The 25735-nt window shown below is 30.7% G+C and overlaps 10 protein-coding genes across 15 annotated transcripts; 5 read left to right on the top strand and 5 right to left on the bottom strand.

Moving 5' to 3' along the window:
- Positions 1 to 5820: 5820 nt before the first annotated feature.
- Positions 5821 to 6595, bottom strand: LOC108560811 (rRNA-processing protein FCF1 homolog). The gene is made up of 2 exons (XM_017918507.1): positions 6497 to 6595; positions 5821 to 6440 (listed from the first exon to the last, which is right to left on the bottom strand). Exons 1-2 carry the CDS (start codon positions 6497 to 6499, stop codon positions 5838 to 5840), a joined length of 606 nt encoding a protein of 201 aa, XP_017773996.1. The 5' UTR covers positions 6500 to 6595; the 3' UTR covers positions 5821 to 5837.
- Positions 6596 to 7086: 491 nt separating this feature from the next.
- On the bottom strand, positions 7087 to 9256 carry LOC108560770 (ras association domain-containing protein 8). Of its 5 annotated transcripts, none has more exons than XM_017918474.1 (8): positions 8959 to 9256; positions 8795 to 8905; positions 8574 to 8737; positions 8472 to 8520; positions 8084 to 8236; positions 7766 to 8022; positions 7535 to 7709; positions 7087 to 7495 (listed from the first exon to the last, which is right to left on the bottom strand). In XM_017918474.1, the coding sequence occupies exons 1-8, from the start codon at positions 9028 to 9030 to the stop codon at positions 7250 to 7252; spliced, it is 1227 nt and encodes a 408-aa protein (XP_017773963.1). In that variant the 5' UTR covers positions 9031 to 9256; the 3' UTR covers positions 7087 to 7249. The 5 variants fall into 5 exon arrangements, with proteins under 5 accessions (XP_017773963.1, XP_017773970.1, XP_017773949.1 ...); XM_017918481.1 differs by having other exon boundaries at positions 8472 to 8517; XM_017918460.1 differs by having other exon boundaries at positions 7089 to 7495; positions 8292 to 8517; positions 8959 to 9254.
- Positions 9257 to 9629: 373 nt separating this feature from the next.
- On the top strand, positions 9630 to 10448 carry LOC108560819 (coiled-coil domain-containing protein 134-like). The gene is made up of 2 exons (XM_017918519.1): positions 9630 to 9805; positions 9872 to 10448. The coding sequence occupies exons 1-2, from the start codon at positions 9703 to 9705 to the stop codon at positions 10426 to 10428; spliced, it is 660 nt and encodes a 219-aa protein (XP_017774008.1). The 5' UTR covers positions 9630 to 9702; the 3' UTR covers positions 10429 to 10448.
- An 885-nt stretch (positions 10449 to 11333) lies between these two features.
- On the top strand, positions 11334 to 13716 carry LOC108560751 (MOB kinase activator-like 2). Of its 2 annotated transcripts, none has more exons than XM_017918435.1 (6): positions 11334 to 11416; positions 12302 to 12468; positions 12527 to 12623; positions 12679 to 12803; positions 12864 to 13193; positions 13260 to 13713. In XM_017918435.1, exons 1-6 carry the CDS (start codon positions 11412 to 11414, stop codon positions 13277 to 13279), a joined length of 744 nt encoding a protein of 247 aa, XP_017773924.1. In that variant the 5' UTR covers positions 11334 to 11411; the 3' UTR covers positions 13280 to 13713. The 2 variants fall into 2 exon arrangements, with proteins under 2 accessions (XP_017773924.1, XP_017773917.1); XM_017918428.1 differs by lacking the exon at positions 11334 to 11416 and adding an exon at positions 12008 to 12232 and having other exon boundaries at positions 13260 to 13716.
- Positions 13717 to 14820: 1104 nt separating this feature from the next.
- On the top strand, positions 14821 to 16229 carry LOC108560909 (polyprenol reductase). The gene is made up of 5 exons (XM_017918633.1): positions 14821 to 15379; positions 15447 to 15641; positions 15699 to 15830; positions 15891 to 16054; positions 16117 to 16229. The coding sequence occupies exons 1-5, from the start codon at positions 15046 to 15048 to the stop codon at positions 16207 to 16209; spliced, it is 918 nt and encodes a 305-aa protein (XP_017774122.1). The 5' UTR covers positions 14821 to 15045; the 3' UTR covers positions 16210 to 16229.
- On the bottom strand, positions 16202 to 17461 carry LOC108560899 (glycerol-3-phosphate phosphatase-like). The gene is made up of 5 exons (XM_017918620.1): positions 17089 to 17461; positions 16898 to 17032; positions 16714 to 16846; positions 16443 to 16659; positions 16202 to 16386 (listed from the first exon to the last, which is right to left on the bottom strand). The coding sequence occupies exons 1-5, from the start codon at positions 17344 to 17346 to the stop codon at positions 16206 to 16208; spliced, it is 924 nt and encodes a 307-aa protein (XP_017774109.1). The 5' UTR covers positions 17347 to 17461; the 3' UTR covers positions 16202 to 16205.
- Positions 17462 to 17720: 259 nt separating this feature from the next.
- LOC108560866 (coiled-coil domain-containing protein 22) lies at positions 17721 to 19736 on the top strand. Its single transcript, XM_017918578.1, has 6 exons — positions 17721 to 17813; positions 17867 to 18174; positions 18235 to 18432; positions 18489 to 19045; positions 19107 to 19246; positions 19300 to 19736. Exons 1-6 carry the CDS (start codon positions 17764 to 17766, stop codon positions 19694 to 19696), a joined length of 1650 nt encoding a protein of 549 aa, XP_017774067.1. The 5' UTR covers positions 17721 to 17763; the 3' UTR covers positions 19697 to 19736.
- On the bottom strand, positions 19691 to 21066 carry LOC108560876 (28S ribosomal protein S27, mitochondrial). The gene has a single exon (XM_017918588.1). The coding sequence runs from the start codon at positions 20977 to 20979 to the stop codon at positions 19744 to 19746; it is 1236 nt and encodes a 411-aa protein (XP_017774077.1). The 5' UTR covers positions 20980 to 21066; the 3' UTR covers positions 19691 to 19743.
- A 234-nt stretch (positions 21067 to 21300) lies between these two features.
- LOC108560806 (N-alpha-acetyltransferase 30) lies at positions 21301 to 22584 on the top strand. Its single transcript, XM_017918493.1, has 3 exons — positions 21301 to 21626; positions 21676 to 22088; positions 22142 to 22584. Exons 1-3 carry the CDS (start codon positions 21437 to 21439, stop codon positions 22457 to 22459), a joined length of 921 nt encoding a protein of 306 aa, XP_017773982.1. The 5' UTR covers positions 21301 to 21436; the 3' UTR covers positions 22460 to 22584.
- Positions 22585 to 23059: 475 nt separating this feature from the next.
- LOC108560759 (ESF1 homolog) lies at positions 23060 to 25233 on the bottom strand. Its single transcript, XM_017918446.1, has 2 exons — positions 25148 to 25233; positions 23060 to 25086 (listed from the first exon to the last, which is right to left on the bottom strand). The coding sequence occupies exon 2, from the start codon at positions 25039 to 25041 to the stop codon at positions 23068 to 23070; it is 1974 nt and encodes a 657-aa protein (XP_017773935.1). The 5' UTR covers positions 25042 to 25086; positions 25148 to 25233; the 3' UTR covers positions 23060 to 23067.
- Positions 25234 to 25735: the final 502 nt, after the last annotated feature.

Raw genomic sequence — 25735 nt, 5'->3', positions numbered from 1 at the left:
TGTGTGTGCGTGTGTATATGCATGCGTTTGTTTATGTGTGTTTGAGTTTGTGTGTGTGTGTGCGGTGCGATGCGATGCTATGCGGCGGTCAGCTCATAGAACAATGAGTCCCATTAACATCAAACTCGATAATCTGTTAAAATACTACTCTAGTATATATACTGATATACCAGTCAGTGGGAATTAGATTTTGCGTCACTGACTTAATAAATCTATCAAACCATCACACATACCATACCGCCCCTCAAACCGCCGCCAATGCCGCCGCCACCGCCGCCGCCTCCTACTGCCTACCTCCTCCTCCACCTCCCTCCCACCCACGCACATCGCCACATACATATTCACATTTATGCATGTTTCGGACAATCATATCAAAATTTAATCGCACAATTCCTAATCGAATGTCAACAGCCTACAACCTACAATACACATTACCGACACGCCAGCCCATCAAACACTTTAACAACATACAAACACACATAGCGCGTACACGTATTCTCTTCCATCATCCATTACACATCCAAGTCATCTCTTCACCATTCTTTTATTGCCTACGTTCTCACATATCTTACAATGTTACTCCAAAATCTTATACAACGAAAATCTAAGTCTCCCTTTTCCATTCCTATCCTTACTTCAAGTATACATACAGATTTGAAAGCATTTGATATTTTAATTTGGACATAAATACATACGTCCTGGTGCAATTTCTCATGTGATTTCCATCTCATTTTTGTATCTGTAATTATTTATGTAATAGCAATAAATATGTATTTAGTTCTATTAGCTTTTGAAATAAAAACTATAAATCTTCATTTTTCTCTTCTATTCTTATTATACATACTAAGTAGATATAATTTCTTTATTTATATAACTTCAGGAAAACCTATAAACTGAACTAGAATAAAATGAATTAATTAATGATCTACATAATTACAAATTGTACAGTGAATAATTCTAGAAATTCTTATTCAAAAACAATATATATAGTTTTTTTTTATCAATAATAAATTAAACGAATATTTCAAGAATATTTCCAGAAAAGAATGATAAGTTTTCTTGATGTGAAAAAAAAACTAATATTTAAAGGGTATAAATGATAGTAAGTAAGAAAGACTTTGATCGAAATGTACTAATAAAGATTCACAAATAAAATACATAAAAATCATTTAAAATATTTCTGTTAGAGAATTAGTAAATGATATTTCTTTTCCTTTACAAACAAACTTACGTTTAACAATATTTAAATAATAAATCAAGCGGTGGATTGTTCTTTTGTACAAATAAAAATAAATGATCGTTTTGAAATTGTTTCAACTCTTGGACGTTGATGGAGTGTGTCTTATGTTCTCCATCACTCGTCAGCAACAGCAGCACTCGGTGAGAATTCTTGCTTGAGGCGCCCTCTCTCGGCCATAGCGCATCCCAAAGTGGTTTCATCAAAATTTGACAAATAAATCGTTTAATATAAATAAACACAATTAAACTCATTTCATTACTTTATATAATAATTGTTGAAATATTTTACTTAATATAATAACATCGTATAAAGAAATTCATCCGTAACTTTGACATCTTTAAAAAATAAAATGCATGACACTTCGTTGAGTGATTTACGGGTTTACATTAATTAACACAGAGTAACAATTTTCAATTTAAAGTTAACTTTGCTTCGTCCATGCGAGCGATTTGTTATTTTTTTTAAATTATTTATTCTCTCTCTTAATAAGAATTATATTTATATGCGAGATGGGTGAGCTTTCCGAACCCAGAGCAGAGAAACAACAATCGAACGATATTTCATAATGTAAATATGTATCATGCGGTTTCGCAATTATGTTCCCGATGGATTGTATCTTGTAAAATAATTACAGACCATGTAAAACAGTTTTAATTATTATAATTGTTCTCCGCACAATCTTCCCCCTTCGACATTATATTTTATTACCACCACGCATCTTCTTTTTAACAACAACAACAACGGCAAACATTGTATTTGCTGGATTCTCTTATTTGCTCCTCCATTCATCTCTATGCCACTCAATTTTCTTAATTAATTTCTCAACGTAACTATTCTCTTTTTGTTCGTCTTCTAATTAAACATTTCTTTGTCTGCACACACACACACATTACTCGTAATTCTCTTACTGACACAAAACTTATGTCAATTAAAATTATTTTTTTACATTTTAATCTACAATGTTACAATGTTTCAGTTACTTCAAGAATGCCACAACTGTATTCAACTATAATTACTATCTTCCTAACTACTAATACTATTTAATTCCCACTGATTCTGCTTTACCCAAACACTTTTTTTAGTGAAAGTGTTACATAACAAAATATTATTTATTATAAATGGATAATTCTGTCTTAATAATTTTTTTAAGAAACTCAAATTATTCTTTATAGGAAATGTAACTTATTCGTAAATAATTTATGTTTATTTTCATGCTTTTATTATATCATCTATTTTTAGGAATTGTAAGAAAAATAATTGTCAGTTTATTAGATATTTCTATTCATTTATTATTTTTTTTAGATGATCCACATAAAAAAATTCAATATAAATTAAGTTAATAATTATGCTATGATTCTACTTGAATTACAATTATATAATATAAACTGAATACTTAATAAAGTTGTCTTGACTGTTGAAATGTTTTCAATGATCATCTTTTGACAATTCGTAAATATCATGTTAATTTAATAATACCTTTTCACGTTCAAAATTTACATTCATTTTTTTCAGAGAGAAGATCGGTTATTATCGGTGTCGGCAATTCCGTGGGTATCGACAATTACGATGATTTACATTCGTAAATTTCATTTGAATATAACGAGCCAATTTACACATGTATGCATATCACATTAAATCCACGTCTCCACTCGGATTTACATACAGACACATTAAATATTGACCATTCATCATTTATACTATCCCGTGCGTCGGGGCCCCCGAATGTGCATAAATTTACGTTTTCGTTCTCCACTTTTCTCCCGCTTTTTGTAATAACCCTGCGATCCGATCGATCGTCACTCGAGGGGGGTAGCAAAAGTTATCTTTCATTAAATTAATAAACAATCTTACGTTAATAACGCGCGCAATAAATATGAGCGGAATGAGAAATGTCGGCTGTTTATTTCTGTATTGTTATATTTTTATAAGTCTTATTGAAAATGTCAAACATCAATAGAAAGCTACAATGAGTAATCAGAAACGGTAATAAGCAGAAAATTGTAATTTCTTATTAATGCTTAGTATATTTTTTTTACAAAACGCACGAAATTACAACAAATTTTATCGACGTTACGTAATATGCCAATAAATTATATCATCGACTTCTGAGTATTCATAGAAATCTAGTGATTATCGTTATAATACATATATATCTATATTATTTATTTATTTCAGTGCTGTACGTTTATATCATGAATAACCTTCTTATCTATAATAACATAAAATTAAAGAAATACTTAATGACATCTATTATAAAGTTTAATCAATTAATACAAAATCAATAATGTTTAACCATCATAAATATATTCATTTTTGAGTGGACGTTTAAATTATATGTAATTTTCTAGATTTTTGACAAAATTATCTATCAATATTTTTTAATAAAATGTACAAAGATTCTGCAAATATTTCTTAGAATCTGTTAATAAATGCTATATTAAATAAATGTATATTAGATTTTCAATAAGGGATAAAAAAAAATGAATCAATTCGTGTTTTTGCTAGCAAAGTAATAGAAAAGAGTTCCAGGATTAGTACAATAGGACAATGTATCGTCATATCCTTATATGAAGTAATGCATGGAGCGTATAATAAGCAGACGACACAAGAAAAGGAACATTAAATTGAATTTTAAAACTGAATTGTAAATGCAGGTCTGCGGATGGGGAGGGTATATATTCCATAAGAAAATTAATATTAAAAAAAGGAAAAAAAATAAATTGAAAGTATATATGTATGAAATGCTGCGAAGGGGGTGCAGAATAGAATGGGTATTATTTTGAATAGGTGGGCTTTTGTGCAGAGGGAAATTGCATTTGTGGATCGAACGAAGACACAATGGATGTGTTATTGAATGCATAAAGATCGGTAAATACAGTTTTAATGAGTTTACAATCGCGAATCCATCATGGAACCGTCAGACGGAGGAGGCCTAATCTCAAACGACGTTTTAATACCATCGTTTTCCTTTAATGAGTGCGGCAGGAATAAAATATTCATTCGCACAAAGCCAATTCCGATCCCCTCCAATGCAGACCCAGGTTTTCCTCCTCTTTCCCACTGCCGTCACTCTTTTACAGGAGCGAAATCGTGATTATGCATGCTCGCAGCCCAGAATTCGGGCTCCTGTTTTATCCTTTTGATTTGCGATTTGGGCGTCGGGCGGAATCTAAAAAAGCTGTGTGTACAGCTGATTTCCACACTGCGAAACTGGGAATGTAAAGCAACAATACAAAGAGGTGACAGTGTCGGTGATGGATCACTAGACAATATGGCGCTCATTTCAATATATTATATAAGGGTGCAAGTTGACCGAAGATGCGTGCCTGTCAAATGATGATTTATATGCAGCGCGACTCATGTGCGGACAATATTCCTCCTCTCTCGCTCTTCTATATGTATTTTTTTTTTACTAAATGCTATTTCTGTTTTGTTTCCCACCATAGCATTTTCTGCCTTCGTCTCTTTGTGATCTGTGCGTGTGATTCGATTAGACAGAAATTGACGCCGGCGTCGGGGGACCACTTTTTTTCCACCACTTATCGACGCCACTTCACAATAACATCCTTAACTCTACCGATAAGTCCTGAAGTAAAACAGTGACAGCGACTCATTTTTCGGGTGCTCAGATAAAATTCGAACACTAAAATAGATACAATTTGCAGACGTACAAATCATTCATATGCAAACACACATTTCTCTCAAGATAAATTTGAGTTATGTTTGTAACTTCTAGATTAAAATAGTTAAAAAAAAATAATTTCAAAACATATTTTTGTATATAATATATAAAATTCAAAAATAAAATTTGTATAATTTTCGTATCAACACTGAGTGATGAAAATGTTACTTAAATTTAATATTTTATGGCCAATATTATAATATTGTATTTTAACATGTGTTTGTTTGTATACAATATATATAAATAGTTTAAATTATTTATAGAATCTCTAGATTCTAATTACATAGAACGAATATAATATAATTATTTGTATTGCTAATTATAATTTATCAGTCTTTATACATTTATTTCTATGTATATGCACATTGACTAGACAGCATTAACCAATCATAATCATCTTGAATTAATATACAATATTTAGTAGTCTACTTGTTTGAATGCTTGTTTTGATTTGATGTACTAACTCACGAGTCGTTCATTTCGTAAGTAAATTTTCGTAATTGACTACATTTAATTTACAATTTGTAGTCATTATAATTGTTACAAGGTTTTCCCGTAATTGGTTATCAATCACAAAGTCCTTCTGCTTTGGGTATATGCCTATTGCGTTAAAACTTATTACTCTAGTAAATTGCCTAAGTGCCATTCTATTGTATTACAAATGCCAAAGGGTAGCAGCGCTCAACCATCAAAGTAGTCCAAGCGAACAACGATATTTATTAATCTATCCGAATCCACGCGATACGGCAGCGTCCATACTCAACGTAATACCTAAATAGGCAGACATACTGTGTACTAAATATCACATCTACACTACTATGCAATCAATAATAACAGCATAAGAAACTATTTGATTAATAAATTTATTAAAATCTTAATTATATAAAAAATATTATGTATAACTTAAATTAAATACTAAGTTCTTGGTGCTCCATATGCATCCGGCATTCTTTCAATTGTATACCTATGATTTGAAACATACATAATAGGTACACCAGCAATCTTCCTAATTCTCTTCTTCAAGTCCTTATCATTTGTAGCAACTATATAGCATTTGTGTTGTGTGACCCTTTGCACCAAACAGTCATCAGCATATGTACCTTTATGCATGCAGGTTATTCTTTCAAATCTTGGATCTTTGATGATTCTTAAAGCAACTTTATACTTCTGTCCTAACTTCTCCAATTCAGCCAAAACACAATCTGTTACATATGGTATGCATTTAGCATATAGGGTATCCATCATATTCTGTATGATATCAAGCTTATTTCTGATGGAGAAATTTACGAAATTTGTATCAATCAAAACATGGTATGGTGGTCCTAATTGTGTGTTGTACTGGAAGAAGAGAGCAGAGCTTTGCTGAGGAGCTTCACGAACCTTCAGCTCATGGGGATCTTCCTTTTTGTCTTTCTTCTTTGGCTGTCTTAACTCTTCCTTTATGCGACTGTCTGTTAATTTAATCATCTTCTTCATTTTTGCAAATTTTGTGTCTTTCATCTTTTTCGCCTTGCCCCCCTAAAAAATAGAATATAAACATTTGTTTATATAGAATATTGTATATAAAGACTTACCATTTTTGCAGATTTTTAGAACTGTTTATACAACTGGAAACTACAACGTGATTTACTTATATAGGTTATGTTGTGGGGTTATGTTTTTAAAATTATCTATTGCTGCCAACTTAAAAATAAAAGTAGTTCTAATTTATTTTAAATTTTCCTAAAGTGCACTTTATGTAAAATATATTGTGTTGTCATATTAAGTAATAAGTTGTTCTCGAATACTGTTTATTGAAATTTCTTGAATTTGAACATAGTTTGAATTGTTATATAGATGTGTTATAAGAGCATTAAATAATTATGAAATGAAGAACAATAAGTTTGGATATTCTTTTTATTATTTTCCGCTTCAAACATATATTTTGATATCTCATTGCACCTTTGTACTGGTTACACATTTAATTAGAGCAACATGCGACAGAGAGCAAAGTACAATAAATTGGCAGTGTACAAATTAATCAAATGTGCAACAAAACATGCTCATGCTATACTTCCTACACAATAAACAACATATAACAAACAAATCATCATTCTTTAATATGTATATATATAAAACAAATCTTAATATATTTTTTTTAAACATATAATTCTATATAAATAGAGCTCTAAATATATATTATATTGATCTAAACACTTTGTTCACTTAAGTAACTACAAATGGCGGATTATTAGAATAAACATTTCAGACTTTTACAGATATACATATATACGAGTAACATTTATATTAAGAGATATCTTAACTAATCCATCAATCCTTTTTTTGTACTAAACCCAAACGCCATGCGGATTTTTATTCGTAGGTACGGCATTCTCTAGTTGCCTCGGAGATCCGATCATTTTTCGCGTACTTCCGGCTCTGTTTGGTCCCTCGAACACTTGCTTCAATTCTTCTTGTGGTGCAATAGTTAAGCTTTGTAAATTTGCCTCTTTCATCTCAGTAACTAAATGCTCTACTTGCTTCTTCTTCTCGATGATCGCAGCTTCCAATGCGGCTACCTTTACGAAAACACCCTTTCAACACTTTTAGCAGAAATGTAACATGATTCTTACCTCTTTCTTAAGACTCTCGGCAGTTAAGTGATGTAATTCAGTGCTTTGTTTCGCCAATTCTATATCACCTTGTAACCTTTCCATTTCCACCAACAGGTTCCTTTCTAGTTGCTTCCTTGATTCACTTCTTCTTGCAATCACTCTCTGTTCCATTTGAACTTCATCCATGACTAATCTACAATATAAATCATATTAGTCATTTACTTTAAACAATCATAATTCCATTAATACCTTATTTTATTTTTGCATTGTAACAATTCCGTTTCACAATTGGCAAGTTTTGATCTTAGCAAAGTTATTTCAGACTTCAGTGTTTTCTCTTGCTGCTTCACTATTTCTACTTCCTCTTCAACATAACCCAATGCTTGAATTTGATCACTGTTAATTCTACTAGCATTTGTCATTGTAGCCAATTCCTGTGCAATAAAATCAAGTTGGAACTGTTTCTCTCTCTCCTTTCCTTCCCAAAACACAATTTCAGCATCAAACTGAAAAATAATGAAATTAATTATACAATTAATTTATAAAATATATGCAATTGAGTTATACCTTCGTCAAATCTACTTGTTGACTTGATAGTTTATCTCTTTGATAATTCACAAGAGAAACGAGTTCACGATATTGTGCATTATAAAGAACTGATTCTTCAATTTTCTGAAATTTGTTTACAGAATCTTCCTCGACTTTATTATTTGTAAACTCCTTAAAAAGAAAAATTAGTTAGATTAATTAACTTCATTTAACTGTCATCTATTACTTGTAAAATATTCTTTTTGCTTGAAGATGTTGGTGGTGGTGGATCTCTGTAAGGAGGAGGTGCAGGGGGGTCTTTGTATGGAGGAGCTACGCGTTGACTAGGAATATCAGAAGTATCAAAATTGGTGCCTTTTTTAGGTGAATTTTGGCTATCACGGACCTCTAATGATGCAGGTCTTACCTGCGGTATACCCTTAACCACACCAACATTGTCCACAGTATTAGCACTACTAAAACAAGAAAAATTAGAAATTCAGAACATACAAATTGTAGTATATGTTACTTGTAATTAGGAGATTTTTGTTGCCTCTCCGGAGAATCAATAGTGATATTTGTCAGTTGTGGAGCAGGTTGTGATGTTGAAATTTTCGGTCTGCTGGATTTACTCTCACTCCATTGAAGAATAAATTGAACATCATTTGAATATTCTCCCCATTTCATAAGAATCTAAAAATTTTAATTGTTATTAAATATACATTGTAAATAATTATTTACAAGAATTACCTTCATGGGATTTTCAGTGGGTGCCAATTGTCTTTCATTATTTCTCCATCTTTCAATCAATGTGAATCGGCCTGATTTTCCAGTAGCATGTGCCAATGCGAAGACCACATCCTAAATGCAATTTTCTATTTATAACAAGATCAATATTTAATAGTCAATCTTACTTGGCAAGTTGTAGCTTCAGTTACTCCACACACAATTCTTTGGATGCCCTCAACCCAAACTTTTAACTCCATATCTTCCAGAGATATATACAGGATATTTAATACTTTTTTGAGGGGTTAAAATATATCACACATTGTTATTAGAGCAATGCAATTGCTGGTAAATATATTATAGGAATATTTGTGAATATCCATTGTAAAACACAATTTTAGAACAAATCCATCTCTATATCCACTAACAATCGACTCATTATATCTTTAAAATATGTTTTATTTACTTTACCTATATCCCACTTATAAACGTCAGTTTTTTAAACCAACATGAAGTTAATTGCGACCTTGGAATTACCAATTCAAACAAAAATTTAAACCTAACATTAATTATTATTTTTCGGTAAAATCCAATAAATTCACTAATATATAGAAGTCGTTTAATCTTATTAGCATATAAAACTAAATAATAATATGTAATTTATTATAATTTTTAATTAAAATTAATATTTCAGATAAATAAATAATTTAATAATTTAACCATATAATTAATGTAAGTAATCTGAAAAAGTTGATATAATGATTTTTAAATATATTTATTTAGATATCTTCACATTAACATTTAGAAAAATATCATTTGAACTACTTCAAGTTGGTATGTTGTTTATCATTAGATCAAAACCAAAACTATTTGTAATTTTCTAAATCAATATTTATGCCTGTTAATAAGTAAGTTCCAAGATATTATGCAGAATGTATTTTGTAAATCTCTTAGTTTATGTTTTATTTGTCCCACATTATACACTAAGCGACTCCAGTGTTGATGTAAGCAATTCTAAGCTCAATGAAGAGTTATGTATCCTTACATATAATACATATTAATTTAGCTGTATTCTATAAATTATTCCTTAATTAGTTTAAGATGTTAAATTATTTAAAAGGCAAAGGGTAGAACAATTGGAGGCTGTAAAATCTATTAGAAAATTATCAAACTATGACCAGCAATACAACATGATTCTACTGATGGCTGACAAAATCTTCACAGTCATTTTGAAGAGTCGAGCTGAGATTGAGTCCTCTGGATATATACCAGGAATCTCAGATTTTCCAAATGATGATAACACCAAAGATGCACTCTCAAACATTCTGGAAAACACTGCTCTGTTCTCTGAAATCCTATTGAGACTTCCAGACATATCCATATCAATATTGAAGACTAACAATAATTGGGATATGCTTTTGCAATGGAGCATAGCATTTGCACATCAGGTTCAATATCTATTAGATGAAAGTACAATCAAATTATTGCACTTGGTCAGTCAAGAATTAAATCACACAGAGAAGGATCCAAATTATGTGAATACCTATCGGAAAGTGGATAAAATCAATAGTGAAAATATGATAAATAATGCAGAGGTGAAGAAGAAGAGAAGAAAGAAGGTCATGAAAAGAGGACCAAGACTGCACAATGAATTATAACGTTAATTTAAGTATTAATAGTTATTGTCAATTAGTAAATATTGCTCAATTTTCAATGAATAAAGTAATGCTTGTAATTATTATTTATTTGTAATCCTAATATATATATTTGTATTTAGAAAATGAGAAATATATTAAGAAATCAAATTATGTAGTAACTATTAATCAATACTTTACATATTAAAGTCGTTTACACTAATAATTAGCATATTAATAAATTAATATTTATTATTAATACAATACAATGTAGTAGAATTCTCTGGAATATTATATAAGTATATTAAAGTTCTAAAACTACTATTTTATGAGGATATAATTAGAAGGAATGTTCTTCCTAATAACTAAGTGATAATTAACAAAATGTTAATGAACTTATATGTTTTGAATGCTATGTTCTGTATGACAATAGTTTGGCTACAGTACAATTGTTTAAAATCATGCGTTTCTTATCCAAAAACATTTTGTTTTGCGAAATCATGTGAAATTTAAAATCGAAATTGATATAAACGCATGGCAACAACAAAGGGATTTGTCATGATTTTATCGTCTTTCCTTGTGTTGGCAGACTTGGCGCATGAGTGCACTTTTAAGACGATGACTTCATTTTCTTTGCTTCGTTATTGAGAAGTAGAAAATAAAAATAAAAGGGAAAATCAATTGAAGTATATTTATCGGTGCAGGACATTATAAAGGCCTTTGATGTAGGGATGGCAAAGTGGTAGTGCGAAGAGAGGTCGTGTCGAAACAGGGAACGTGTTTTTGTTCATCTGTGTGCGTTCGTGCGTGTGTATGAGTGTATATGTCAAGTGGCTGAAGGAAGGAAATCAGCTGCAGTTTGCAAATACACTTTCAACTCGAGACTACTAAGTTTCCTTATTTTTGTTGTTTGTCAACAACAAAAATTTCCGTTTCCCATCTTCTCAGCCAAATTCGCCAAACTGGAGCGACTACCGGAATATCTCCGCGACACCGTGGACTGGTTTATGGGGTGAGCAGAGACTTATTGAAACTATATATATATTTTTTTTACAGTACAAAGAATCAGATCATAATTAACACCACCATTTTCATTCAGCAACACTTTTCCACAAATAGAGCAAACCATCTATTTTTGGAACACATCTCCAAATGAATAATAAAAAAACAACATCCATGACTGTCTGTTTATGTGCTTTAAAAACGTATATTGATTGCCATTAATTAAACTCAATTCATATCAATTTATTAACGTTTTTCAAAAGCTTATACACTTGTACCTTGTCAAATCATTATTTACCAATTTTTTCTCTTTTTTCTTCTTCTAATGATATACATAACATTGATTTCTTACATAACATGCCAACATTATGTGGATTTAATTCTTTTGTTTGCAATTTATTAAAAATATTTATTTTAGACAAAGCAATCAAATCAGTTCAATAGTGTTTGTTCTACTGATTTGTTATCACAAAAATATATTTACTTATCTGCTATTTGATATTATTTTCTATTGTATGATTTTATTATAATATTACTTAACATGTTGGTTACATCTTAGTATCAAAACATTTTTGTATTTCTTTATTTCATGTCAATAAGAAGTGTTAATTTGATTTGGGACTTCCATTACATAAGGTTGCACATGTAAATAACCTAATCCAATAAAAGGGGTTTTTGCAAAGGTTTCTAAGTTTATTTACTTGTAACCATTTGTCAGTGTGTCATATTTCGTGATGTGGCTGGGTAGGGCTGTAAATAAACTTAAATCAGAAAATACAAGAAGTGTTCCATTGGACGTTGAGCAGACAATTTCATGCTTTTGCAGGTTGTTGTGTATTCAGTGTATATAGAGGATATAAAAATGCTTATTTGATTTTTTTAAATTTTATTACAGAAAAGCACGACGCAAAGAACGAGAAGGCGCCGATACCACCAACACTGGCGACACCAAATTGTATTTGGAGTCGGCGGTGCTTGAATCGAAACTGCCTGAAATGGATATGAGACTTCTAGTAGATTTACCAGCAGGATTAGATTACAACGAGTGGCTAGCATCGCACAGTAAGTTTATCCTCATCTCTTTGAAATGTTTTTTTTTCTTATACGCGAAACGTTGCAGCGATGTCCTTGTTTGATCACGTAAATTTGGTGTATGGAACTGTTAGCGAATTTTGTACTATAACTGGTTGCCCAGATATGACTGGTCCTGGTCAAAGGTAAAAATGCGTTTCAACCAACTCCAGTCATATAATATACAGTGATTATTTCCAGGACATATTTATGGTTTGATGAAAAGGGGAAGAAAACGCGAGTGGCTGCGCCCCAATATATAGATTATGTAATGACGTTTACGCAAAAAACTATCAGTGATGAAACTATATTTCCTACAAAATATGGTAATTACTGTTCTAGTAATATGTTCATATTTTATATATAATATCCAATTTGATTTTCAGCTAATGAATTTCCTTCTTCGTTTGAGTCAATAGTGAGGAAAATCGTGAGGTTATTATTTCATGTTGTTGCACACTTGTATGTGGCACATTTTAAAGAAGTTGTCCTCTTAGGCTTGCATGCGCACTTGAACTTAACGTTTACACATCTGACAACTTTGCATCATCGCTTCGCACTCATAGAGCCTAAGGAAACCGAAGTGCTGCGAGATTTGGAAGTGGCTCTCAGGTTGACTGAAGACAGTATCAGTCCTGAGACCTCGACGACTGAGAATGAGTCAATAGAAAATGCAGATGTTGATAGCAAATCACATAATTCTGACAATATTGCTGGTGAGTCTGTAACTTCTTCTCCCCTCTCCTAGAAAATTAACTAATTCAACCATGTGGATCTTCTAGGTGCAGAGTCGAAATCGTAGTGGCTAAAAATAAATCTGCAAAGAGAATATAATCTAGGGCTGAATTAGCAATTTTAACCATTTTTAGAGCATGTGATTTTCCAAGACATATTAGTGACTTCTTATTATTTTTTTTAGTGCTACAATTTTTATTTATTGTTTTATCTTTTTAATTTATATACGATAAATTTATAAATAACATATTTTTTATTTTTAAACTGCCCCGCCGATATAGAAAAGATGATAAATGAAATAGAATCTGAGATTGCCCTCCAAATATGACGGTTTATTTTTCTGTATATATTTTTTTTTTCTGTTCTGTCTATACATATATACTTTAGAGAGGAAGGTTGTAAATTGTATAAAAGATGTGTACTTACACTTTTAAGAGCACTGGTACCATAAAATTCCTTAGCTTATATTTTATTTCTGTGTACAAATTATTTCTTTAATTTTATTAATTATTTTATCATTGTGATTTAAGAATTCCTATTATAATTTTTCTGTACAGTGTTGAATTGTACCTTGATTAATGAATGAATATATATATATTATTATTATTGAAGAGACAAATATGATATATGAAATGCAAAAAAAAAATATATATTTAAAGTGGACTTTTGTTAATTAATTAAATAGTTATTAAAGAACAAATAGAGATATGTAAACTACTAGTTATAGCATTGTTGAAAATTAATAAAAACACGTGACATGTTGATTGTCTTTTTTTTTAATTAAACGAATTTAGATCTGCATCATATTTATTGTCTTTTCCTTTTTAACATATAATAGATTCTATTAGATGTATCTCCTATATTGTAATATACAATTACAGTGGAACCTCGCATAACGAGCATTTCGCTTAATGAATTGTATGAAAAATGACTACGTTTTGCATACGAGTGACGATGAGAAGACAAGTCCCAGATTGCGCGCCTGCCACAGCACATGTGTATTTTTAATATGTTTCACTATACGAGTAAAAATTTTGGAACTCGTTAAGCGAGGTTCCACTGTATAACAGACTTGAACCTTTAATATATTCTATACATATGAAGTTTATCTACTTAATCACTGTAGACAATTCTGATAACCTCTTCAATGGTTACAAATGAAAGAATTTGAGTCAGTCTTATTGGTATTATTGTTATATTTGTAACATATATTTTTTTCAAATTTATTTAACTGGATTTCGCTTCAAAATTTTGTTTAATTTCAATAAAATTTGGCATTGCTCAAAACATGTTTTTAAAATAAGATATTCTTTATTGTATTTACAAGAAAAATATTTGCAGAAACCTATTCAATTAAATCATCAATATTACTATATTATAAATTCTATATTGTTATAGTATTTTAATATAATTCATATTTATCACAAGAAAAATAAACAAGGTGTTCTCTGAAAATTTCGGGATTTACGAGTGTTCATTGCAGGAAAAGCTTGGGAAACCCTGAGCTAGGATATTCTAACGCAACCAATAGATGGCAGTAGATGCAGACGTTAGCAACCATAATTAATACTTTGGACATTATACTACATTGTCGCATTTATTCACAATACAAACATAATGCTGGTTCTTTTTGTTAGACAAAAGTTGATTTTCCTGTTTTGAATTATATATGTGTTACACATGCTGATGTGTCATTTTACTTCAATTTGCATGGAACATCCATCAACGTGACCGAGATAATGTGTTTATTCTCATAAATTTCTCTTCTTGCAGAATAGAAAACGAACAGGATCTAGGAATTCAATTTAGTTGTGCTTAAGCTGTGAAAGAAACATGAATACCTTAAACTACGTTCAGATTTTATTTTGCCTAATGATAATGTTTGTCATTATTTTAGGCAGTTTACTTAATTATTTTGAGAAGTATTTACCCATTTTTATCGTACAAATTTATCGATACGGTAAATTCTCATATACCGGGAAATCTTCTTTTATCAAACCAATTCAAGTACCAAAAGCATGGTTTAGACATTTCTATGTATATTCAACTATATTGGTACCTGCAACATTATGTTTAACAATAGCTTCATATTATTTTAATATAGAAATTCCTCATTGGATTATTTATGTATTAGATCTTACTGGGGGTTATTATCGAGAGCCTGCTGGTGAGCAATTACAAACTACATTGATTACCCATTAAAGATTGGAGATTTTAATTTTAAATTATTTTAGTTACTAAAAATCATGTTTTATTAGCACTGACTTTGCTAAGCATCCAATGTCTAAGAAGATTTTATGATACTCAATTTGTATCAGTTTTTGGGGAAAAAAGCAAAATGGATTTATCTCATTATTTAGTAGGTTTTATACATTACACTGCATGTATTTTAGCAATATTAATTGAAGCTCCAACATTTGCTAGATCAGGTTTGATTCTAATGTGTTTACATGCTTATTTCAATTCAATTAATATCATATTTTCAGTTGATACATTTGCCTTAAGTTTCAATGATTTCAAGTTAAATGATTACATTTTTACTGGTGTATTTCTTTGGGCATGTTTGCATCAATACAGAGCAACAGTGATTCTGGCAAACTTGAGGAAAAACAAGAAAGGTGAGTGATAACAAAAAAAAATGTGCAATTTGATTCCTTTAATATTATTTATAATAATAGGTGAAGTGGTGTCACAAAAGTATCAATTACCTAAAGGAGATTGGTTTGATTATTTATCATCTCCACATTCAACAGCAGAAATAATAATGTACTTCAGTTTATCAATTATCCTATGGGGCAACATAACTTGGTTAATCATTTTCTTCTGGGTTCTGACAAATCAGGTACAAATGAAGTTGTATATTGAGATGAGGTAATTTGAATATAATTATGTTTTTATGTGCAGATTGAAACCATGTTACTGAGCCATTGGTGGTATCAAGAAACATTCAAAGAATTTCCTGCAAGTAGGAAAGTTTTAATTCCCTATATTTATTAATCTAAGAAATTTAAAAGATCGCCCAATTTGTTCAAATAAACATCGGCGACCATTTCATTCTCATCGTGGTCTTCGGAATTTTTATAGCCAAGTGCAACATCCAATTTTGTAACACCTGATAAAACGAGCAACGTTTGGAAACCACATTTCGTTCCAAGCAGTATATCCGTATTGCAACTGCAAAATAATATTCATATGAATAATAGCACAATTATAGTTATACGCATTAATACCGATCGCCAATCATCAAAGTTCTCTTTGGATCAATCTGATGTTCCTTCATCAGCGCTTCAACAATATATGGATTAGGCTTCCCCAATACCAGAGGTTTTCTACCTGAGCAAGTGGAAACTGCAGCTACAATGGATCCAGTTCCAGGCACAACCAAAGACGCGTTTACTGGGAAATTTTCATCAGTATTTGTTGCAATGTAAATGCAATTTGGATTAGCTGTTGTTAATTGTATAATTAATAAAAGTTTATAATTGTTTTAAATATAAATACCCAAGTAACTGGCTGCTTTCATGATCTTAAGATATGAAATATGCTCATCAAAACCAACAATAACTGCAGTTACCTCAGGATCCAGCTTAAGGTTCTTTATGTAATTGACAAAATGCTCTTCCACTACATCTGGCTAAAGAAATACAGATTAATCAATAGTTGTGATAATTATGAAATACCATACACCAATTCCAATGTGCTCTATCCCAACTCTGTCCAACTCCTGAGCAATTCCACCAGATCCAATAACATATGCCTTTTTTACATTCTTTTCCTTTAAGTAGTTGGCTGTTAGAAATGATGTAGAAATCATCTCACTCTAAAGGCAAACAAATATATTATAGATAGATGCAATTTAATTATTGTGTACATTACTTCATCACAAATAAAGCCCATGTTTTTTGCTTTGGAAACAAAATCCTTCTTGAACTTGGTGGAATTATTGGTTACATAAAATACTTTCTTTCCCATTTCCCTGAACTTGTTCAAGACTTGTGGGGATCCCTGCAAAACTTGGCTTTCCATCCATAGAACTCCATCACAGTCAGTTAATACTGTATCAAAAGAATTAACAAATTCTTGAACTTGGCTCTTCTCCAAATTGGACAAAGCTGTCAACGACATATTGTACATTGTTAAATATACAAAACACTAAACTATTATCACGAAGAATTCGCAAATAATTAATCTATATGACGTGTCTTGCTTAGCAGCATTGACTGCTCTTGACCTAACCCAGATAGGGTTATCTCTATATAAAATGGCATATAGCAACCATTAATCGATTTAGGAAGATATTTATACAATTATAAACTATTGCATTATAATTTTCATCATTGACAAAAATAAAATAATGGTATTAGAAAAATTTCATATTTTTAAATTTAAATAATCATTTAAAAGTAGTTCATATTAACATTTCTTTAGATCTAACTTTGACGTTTGAACATTTAGTTGGTATCATTTTGTTTTGTCATTTATTGACATTTACACATTAGGTTAAGTTTTCTTATTTATTATGAAAATAAGCTGTTAAATTAATTGCAAATAATGGAGGAAGTTGATAAAATTATTATTGATTCATTAAGGAATCTCAATTGGTATTTGTCTCTCTTCATTAATATTACATTTATACATGTTAATTGTGTTTTAGTGAGATTGATGAAGAAATTACAAGTCTAAAAGGTTTCACACTAGATACCATAATAAATTCAATTGTGTGTTGTTTAGAAGCAATAAAACCTGGTTTAAATTTACCTAAGAGGATGCCCACATCAATGAGTCTTCGTTTAAAATTATCATCACAATTGGTGGAACTTATACAAAGCATTGGTTTTCGTGGAGATCTGGGATATCAAAGTATTTTGTACTCAAATGAAATTGAGATTCGAAGGGCGTTGATGTTCCTCATTGAAAGAGTGCCAAGAGAAAATGCAAAAGTGGCAGAAATTAAAGTTATTGGTAAATTTAAGCATTGAAATAGTCTGAGAAAAACTTAATATTTGTTCATTATTTTAACAGGATATATTCCAAAATTAGTTAAGGATATTAAAGAAAACCTTAAACTATCTTTAGAACAACCATGGTTACCACCTAATTTCATATTGAATGGAGCACAGGTTTATGATACTACTTATTTCCAACAAGGTTTATGTTACAGTGTGCCTTTGAAATCAGAAAATATACAAATACCAAATACTGCAGAAAATGTAACTGAAGGTAGTAGTATAATAATATATAGTAATATTAAATATTAATATTATTATTTGCATTAGAATTGAAACAATATTGGGTACACCATCTGCCTGATGTTAGTAGACAATGTGAAGCAAGTAATTTATTGGCTTCTTTATTATTCAAAGACAATAATTTTGATATAAATACAAAAGATTTTGTGACCCCAAACAGTGATTTGTCAATACTGCCACTAGAGAATATCACAGAAGAAGTAACTATAAATAAAGTGGAAAAATGTATAGTTATTGATGATAGTTTAGAAAAGAAAATAAATGCAGAAGTTGAAATAATTGAAAGAGAGAAATTGAAATATTTAGCAATGAAAGAAGATGTGAAGAAACTAGAAAAACAGCTGAAACAGTTACAAACGTTAAAACGAACAGAAGAGGATAATCTAAAAGAAATAACAGCTAAAATTAATATAAAAACTAAGACTATGACGGTGTTATCAAAGGAGGAAAATATGTTGAAATTAAAAAATCTCGTTGCCAATGGAAATGATAGATTGCTGGAACTTGCAAATCAATGGAATGATGTTCAAAGTCCGCTGATTGAACAGTATCGTTCAATGAAAAGCAGTTTAAGTGAACACGAAGTAAGTAATTTCCATTAAAGCAATAGTAATGTAAGTAATTTTATATTTTTGTATAACATAGATAAAAGCAAAAGAAGAGAAGACCAAATTGGAAACTTTAAGAGAGAAAACTCGGTGTATGCAACAAGAACTAATTGAGAAAAGTAATTTGGAATTTTCATTGAAACATGAAGTTGAGAAATTGGGCAATTTTAATACAAGGTTAGTATTAACATTACAAAGAAAAAATAATAACTTTAAATGTATTTGTTTAGGTCAAGTTACACAAGGAGAATATTGGAGATAATTGGTAATATTAAGAAGCAAGATGGAGAAATAGGTAAAATCTTGAAGGATACAAGAAGGGTCCAGAAGGAAATTAACCAGTTGACTGGACAGCTTGAAAGATCATTCACTCTATCTGACGCACTAATATTTAAAGACGCCAAATATGATGAAGTATCTAGAAAGGCATACAAGTTGCTGGCCACTTTGCATATAAACTGTGATGGTATTATACAAACTGTAAATGATTTGGGATTCATTGAACGGGAATCTCGGAATTTGCAGGATCAGATTGATGCAGAGCTGGATAAAGATATGGCAACAAAACTTGAACGCGTAAATGCGGATATTGTGGAATTGCGCAAAGAAACAAAACTCAAAGACTAAATAATTTTATATATTTTATAAGTTAATAAAAATAATAATAATAACCATTAATTGATTTCTGGTGGTACATAAGCTTTGTCAGCAGTTCTTGGCTTCTTCATCTTACCAAACCACCTCTTTGGATAATAAATTTTCTTAGCATCAATATCCAGCTCAATCTGTTCTTCATTCTCAAAGAACCATAACCTCTCCTCTCGTAATTTCAAATTCTTCTGAGATGTTTCAATATTTTCTATTCTATTAGCAATGTTGTATCTTTCCTCCTGTCTCTTCAAAGCATCCAATCGATTTTGCTCCCATTTGCTATAGGTTTCACATTGAACTGCAACATCTTTTTCTCCAACATCTCTTTCACAAGATTTCACTTTACTTTCAAGCAAAGTTTTTAATTCACCTGGTATCAAAGTTAATTTCTCCAGAGTTGCCTTCATTTCATTGTCTTCTGGCAATAAATTGAGTATTTCTTTGTAGATTTTTTCATCTCCCTTTACTACATTTTTAGCTTGTTCAGGATCAAATAAAGATATACCCAATATATACAATGATTTTTCTAAATCATCATTTTTTTCAATTGTTGCTTCCATTAACGTTTTACCAACAATCCTTATTGGATCTCTTAAATCAAAATGATTATCATCATATGGATTCCTTAAATATTTCACTCTGACTTTTACTTCTTCCTCTGGTTCTTCTGGCTTTGGCATCTCTGGCCATCCAACTGGATTTAATAAGAAGTTGTAACAGTGAAATATAGATAAGCTAGAAGATAATGGATGATTCATTTCTTCCTGCAGCATTAACTGACTAGCCACCCTTGATCCAGAGACAAAATCTTTAGCCTTATAAAAGTAATCCATTAAAATGTTGGCAGTATAGTTGTCTAGGAATAAACCATAGTTTAACCTATCATCCAGAGCATTCAATAGTTCATCCTTCTTGTCATAATTCAGTAAACAACGAATAACAGCATGTGAAGTGGATTCAAGTGTGTTTGAAGTGTCTGCACTTAACCTCAGCTTATGGGCTAAATCCATCAATTCATCCAAGTATATATCATCTTTTACTGAATTGGCAAAAATATCAACATCAACAGCACTAATAATTCCATTCTTTTGAAAGCGCTGTTCTAGTTCATAGTATAATTCATCATGGTTTATTTTTTGTAAAATTGTACTATTCAATCTATTGTTCCATACTTCATTGCAATAATATGCTTGGGAGAGAAAAGTCCTCCTCTGAGGGCCTCTTGCTGTAGTTTTCAAGATATTCAAAACTTTTAACATTTTTGTTATTTTCACATCAATCTACTCCTTAAATTTAAGGTTATTTATTCAACTTGTAAGATAACTCGATAAAATTAACAATTGTTACCAACCACAGTACCTTGATGCTCGTTGCCAATAGACAAAATAAAAACACAGATTTGTGTACATTTATTTCCTTATAAAGGTTTAATTTTATATATATGTATTAAAATAATAATACAATAGAAATATGTAATGTAAAGATACATTATTTCTTTGATACAAACATTGTCCGTTTTATGCTTGCATGATGTACCTGAAATTATCAAATATTCAGATACATTTGAAGTTGGTCTTAGTTGTAAATTGAAAGTTCCCTGACGTTTCCTTAGTCAAAATGTCTATTTGTTTTTGATTTATAAATATTAGGAGGAAATTTCTTTATTCAATTAATTTTAATAGCAATCGAAACTTAAAGCATTTTGTAAATAATATCATGAATAAAATAACTAGTAAAAACAAAGGTTGTGCAAACAAAAAGTCATCACCTAACCAACAAAAAAATGGGGCTCAGATTAAAAAGTCTGAAGACTATAAAACTGACATTGAGGAGCTTAAATTAAAAGCGAAATCTGTTATTGGAGGAATCTTAAATGGAACTGACATAAATCATTCTATGAAGACTGGTAATATTTATTTCTTATTTTAATAAATTAGTTTATTTTATGTTTCTAGAAAACGTTGCATCACAAACTACTGATAAATTGGAAAATCATGAGAGTTGCTCTAATGATCAGGATGAGGATGCTAATGCACTCATGGAAGTTAAAACAAAGCATAAATTTAGCGATGATTTTAATTCACCAGATTTTGATATAACCTTATTAATTCGGAATAAATACAAAAATGAGCCAGAAGTAGAAGTCTTGGATGAAGTTGCAAGTGAATTGGATGATCTGCATATAACAGAAAGCAAATCGGAAGAAGTGCAACCAGTGGCAAATGATTCTGAAATTCAATATGTGGCTTACCAATCAGAATTACAGATGCCTTTAATTATGAAAATTATACAAAAGGGTTTGTCCGAACCTTACTCAATTTATACATATAGATATTTTATACATAACTGGCCAAATTTATGCTTTTTGGTAAGATATATTTTACAGTTAAATATTATTCTAAATTATGTTCATTATTTAAGGCAATGTGTGATGATTTATGTGTCGGGGCCATAGTTTGTAAGCTTGATATACACAGAAAAGTGATTAAAAGGGGTTACATTGCGATGTTGGCAGTGGACAAAAGTTACAGAAAGCACGGTATTGGTTCAACATTGGTAAAGCGGGCGATACAAGAGATGATCTCTGGAGATGCAGATGAGGTGGTATTAGAAACAGAAATAACAAACAAACCAGCACTACGGTTATATGAGGCCTTAGGTTTTGTAAGGGACAAGCGCCTATTCAGATACTATTTGAATGGAGTTGATGCTTTGAGATTGAAATTATGGCTTAGATGAGGAGTCCTTTTCAAAATGTATGTTGCCATATCCTCAGGGTATTTGTTAGTTCATTAGGACAAAATTATAATAGAGAAATTCATTTGATTTCTTTTTCAAAATTATTAATTTAAAAAAATATTTTAAACGCTTTTCTATTATTTTTGCAGATATTGTTTTCATTTCATTTAAATGCTTTGTGTGTTTTTGTAATACAAAGATATCGCAAATTGTATATTATACGACTGTCGGCGTTTTTTTTAAATATTAATAAAACGTTTTTGTAATATTCAATAATCGGACAGTCTACGCGATTGTATTATATAATTGTACATATAGTTATTTGTAAATTAACCATATTTAAAATAAAGTGTACCAAATCTTTGTATTCTAGGACATTTCAAATTACTGAAATACCATACAAACAACTAAAGAAATCTTGTGCAATAACATTTTTGTTCATTGGTTGTACTTAAATTGTTGTTTAAATATATAGAGTACTCATTTCTTTGATCTTAAATTGTTTTATGCAACCGTTAATACATAAAACATTAAAATGCAACTTTTGTTAAAAATGTGGAATTATTAATTTTCAAGTAATAAAAACAACAACAATAGGGATAACAAAATTATTTATTTTTCTTTTTTCCAAATTCCTGAGCTTTCCTTTTAACAGATTTTACTAAAACACTTAGTTCTGCAGATTGCTTTTTATTATCCTGCTTATGTCTTTTGGCTTCATTTTCCTCTTCATCTCCAGCTCTTCTTTTCAGTTTCTCACTTATCAGTGTCTCCATTGCTTTAGTTTTCTTGTAATGTGGATTAGTAGGTTCAATATTATAATGATGACTAGTAAATAGTGCTGAAAATCTTTCATCATTAACATTGACTTTGAAATCATCAACTGGTTCAGCAGCACTGGCAGATTTCTTCTTTTTCTTCTTGGATTTTTTATCATTTTCCTGTTCTTGAATTTTCTTCAAACTGAAATGCTTCTTTTCATCGTCTCCTTCATTTAATAGAAGTAGCTCCAATTCAGCCTGTTTCTGTTCATCCATGTCTTCCTCATTATCCTCTATCTTCTTTTTACTCTTTTTCTTAAATTCTGGCTTATCAAACTCTTCTGCAAAGTATGGATCATTCATGTCAATATCTGAAGGCATATCATCATTATCTTCACTACTGTCATCATCTTGAGCATTTTGTTTCTTGAGCTTAGTTTTTTCTTTACGTTTTTTATTCCTTTTATCTAAATATTCTTGGAATGGCGTCTTATCTTGATTCTCCTCTTTCTTCTTCTTGATAAGTTGATCTGTTTTTTCTTGGACATCAATTCCCCAAGAGATTTCCATCCCAATGTCTCTATTCTTCTTTTCCTTTTCTTTTTCTTCAATGCCAGCCAGCAAAGCTTTATATTTATCAATGGGATTTTCATTACTTTCCATATCAGAATCATCACTATCAACAGAATTATCTTTTTCTTGTGGTTTTTCTTCTTCAGATTCCTCACCACTGCTAGAAGCCAAATAATTCTGTAAATCAGCTTCAGATATATCATCTATTTTTCCTTTTGCCAATTTCTCAGTTAATTCCTTCCTATCTTGATTAGTTTCATCCCAGGTCAAGTCCACTTTAGATTGTTGTAAAGCAGTTGTTGTAAAAAATCTTGGTTCATACCTGGAAGTATCTGGTAACTTGTCGCATGATTCTTTTGGTGCATCATCAAAGGTCATGTCATCTGGAATAAATCTCAAATCCATCTTTGTAGCACTGGATTCATATTCCATTCCATCACATTCTGTGTAAACTTTGTTAGCACTATTATCACTATCAAATGTAATTACAGCATAATAATATTTCAATCTATTCAATTGATATTGCCTCAATTTTTCCATATGATACTTAGAACCTTCCTCATTTTCTTCATCATCATCATCAACTTCATACTGATCATTACTAGAAACTAACTCTTTTGGACCTTTGATGTCCTCCTCAGCCATTCTCTGTTTACCAAATTCAGATGGATAAATATTAACAGAAATAATAGAACCACCAGGTGGCAAAAAGGATGTCATCAAGACTAGTAAATCTACAGCTCGGATTCTATCCCAATCCATGTTGCAAGCAGCCAATCTATGAGTGACTTCATCAGTTTCCTCAGCATCAGCATCCAACTCACCCCAACCATGTTCAATTTCTTCAATTTCCTCATCAGATTCTTCATCATCTGATGAACTATCTGAATATAAATATCCCTCACCTCTAGCATAATCCACATCCATATCCTTAAGCTTCTTTACAATCTTCTTCGGGATCTCCTTATCAGTTTTATGTTTAACTTTAAGTTCAGCCTCACCATCTTCTTCCTCTTGCTTCTCTGCATCGGAGTCACTTTCATCAGAATTAATTTCATAGTATTTCTTCAAATCCTTGTCAACTGAATGGTTGATAGGCTTTCCTCGCATATCAACTTTTGCAGAACCTTTAAACTTTTTACTATGGAACATAGACTGAAACCGCTTATCAATCTTAACATTTTTCTTGTTTCTCGGAGCCCGCCGAAATTTTGGATCGGTTGCAATATGTTTGAATCTCTCGTCCATTTCTTTATTGTATATTTGATTCACAGTCACTAAAAATGTTCTAACCTAAAATATAAAGAGTTAGAATTTATGAAAGAATTACATGTGACAACACACTAAAACATACCTAAATGTAAACTGGGTAAACTGATTTAAAACATGTGGGTTTTGGATAAAACCAAATCATTGACTGCTCACTTCAATACATTGAATGAACTACTGAACGACTTTGAACTACAGTTAGCAGTGCCATCTTTTAGTAAGCGTCTCAAGACAAGTTTGAATATTTGAATTAATTTCTTTCTTTAGATGCTTCAACATTTAATTCATTTTAGTTGTAACAAAATTAATTTTAATAATACAATTTGTATATTCTCATAATATATAATAATAAACATAATGTTAAGGGTTAAGGACAATAGTCTGTCGGCCCATATTATCATAATTAATTAAAATGTAAAAGACAATTATTTTCGATTTCTTATTGATAATAATTTTAATGTACAGAGGAGATAATATTATAATAATTGGGGTTACTGTTAATTATTTCTAAAAATATCTTTCAGGTAAACTATACAAAGAGGTTTATGTATTTTTAAAGAGTATCAAGTATATTTAATAAAAGTATGAAAGGGATGTAATTTGATGTGGTACCTAAAATGTAATTAGTAGTAAGCTGACAATTTGCAGACTCACTCGAGGTACAATTAAGAGC

This window comes from Nicrophorus vespilloides, unplaced genomic scaffold, assembly GCF_001412225.1.
Source record: "Nicrophorus vespilloides isolate i.1.1-1 unplaced genomic scaffold, Nicve_v1.0, whole genome shotgun sequence".
Taxonomy (NCBI): Eukaryota; Metazoa; Arthropoda; class Insecta; order Coleoptera; family Silphidae; genus Nicrophorus; species Nicrophorus vespilloides.
Note: the sequence above shows the minus strand (reverse complement) of the source record. Positions and strands in the feature narration are given on the sequence as shown.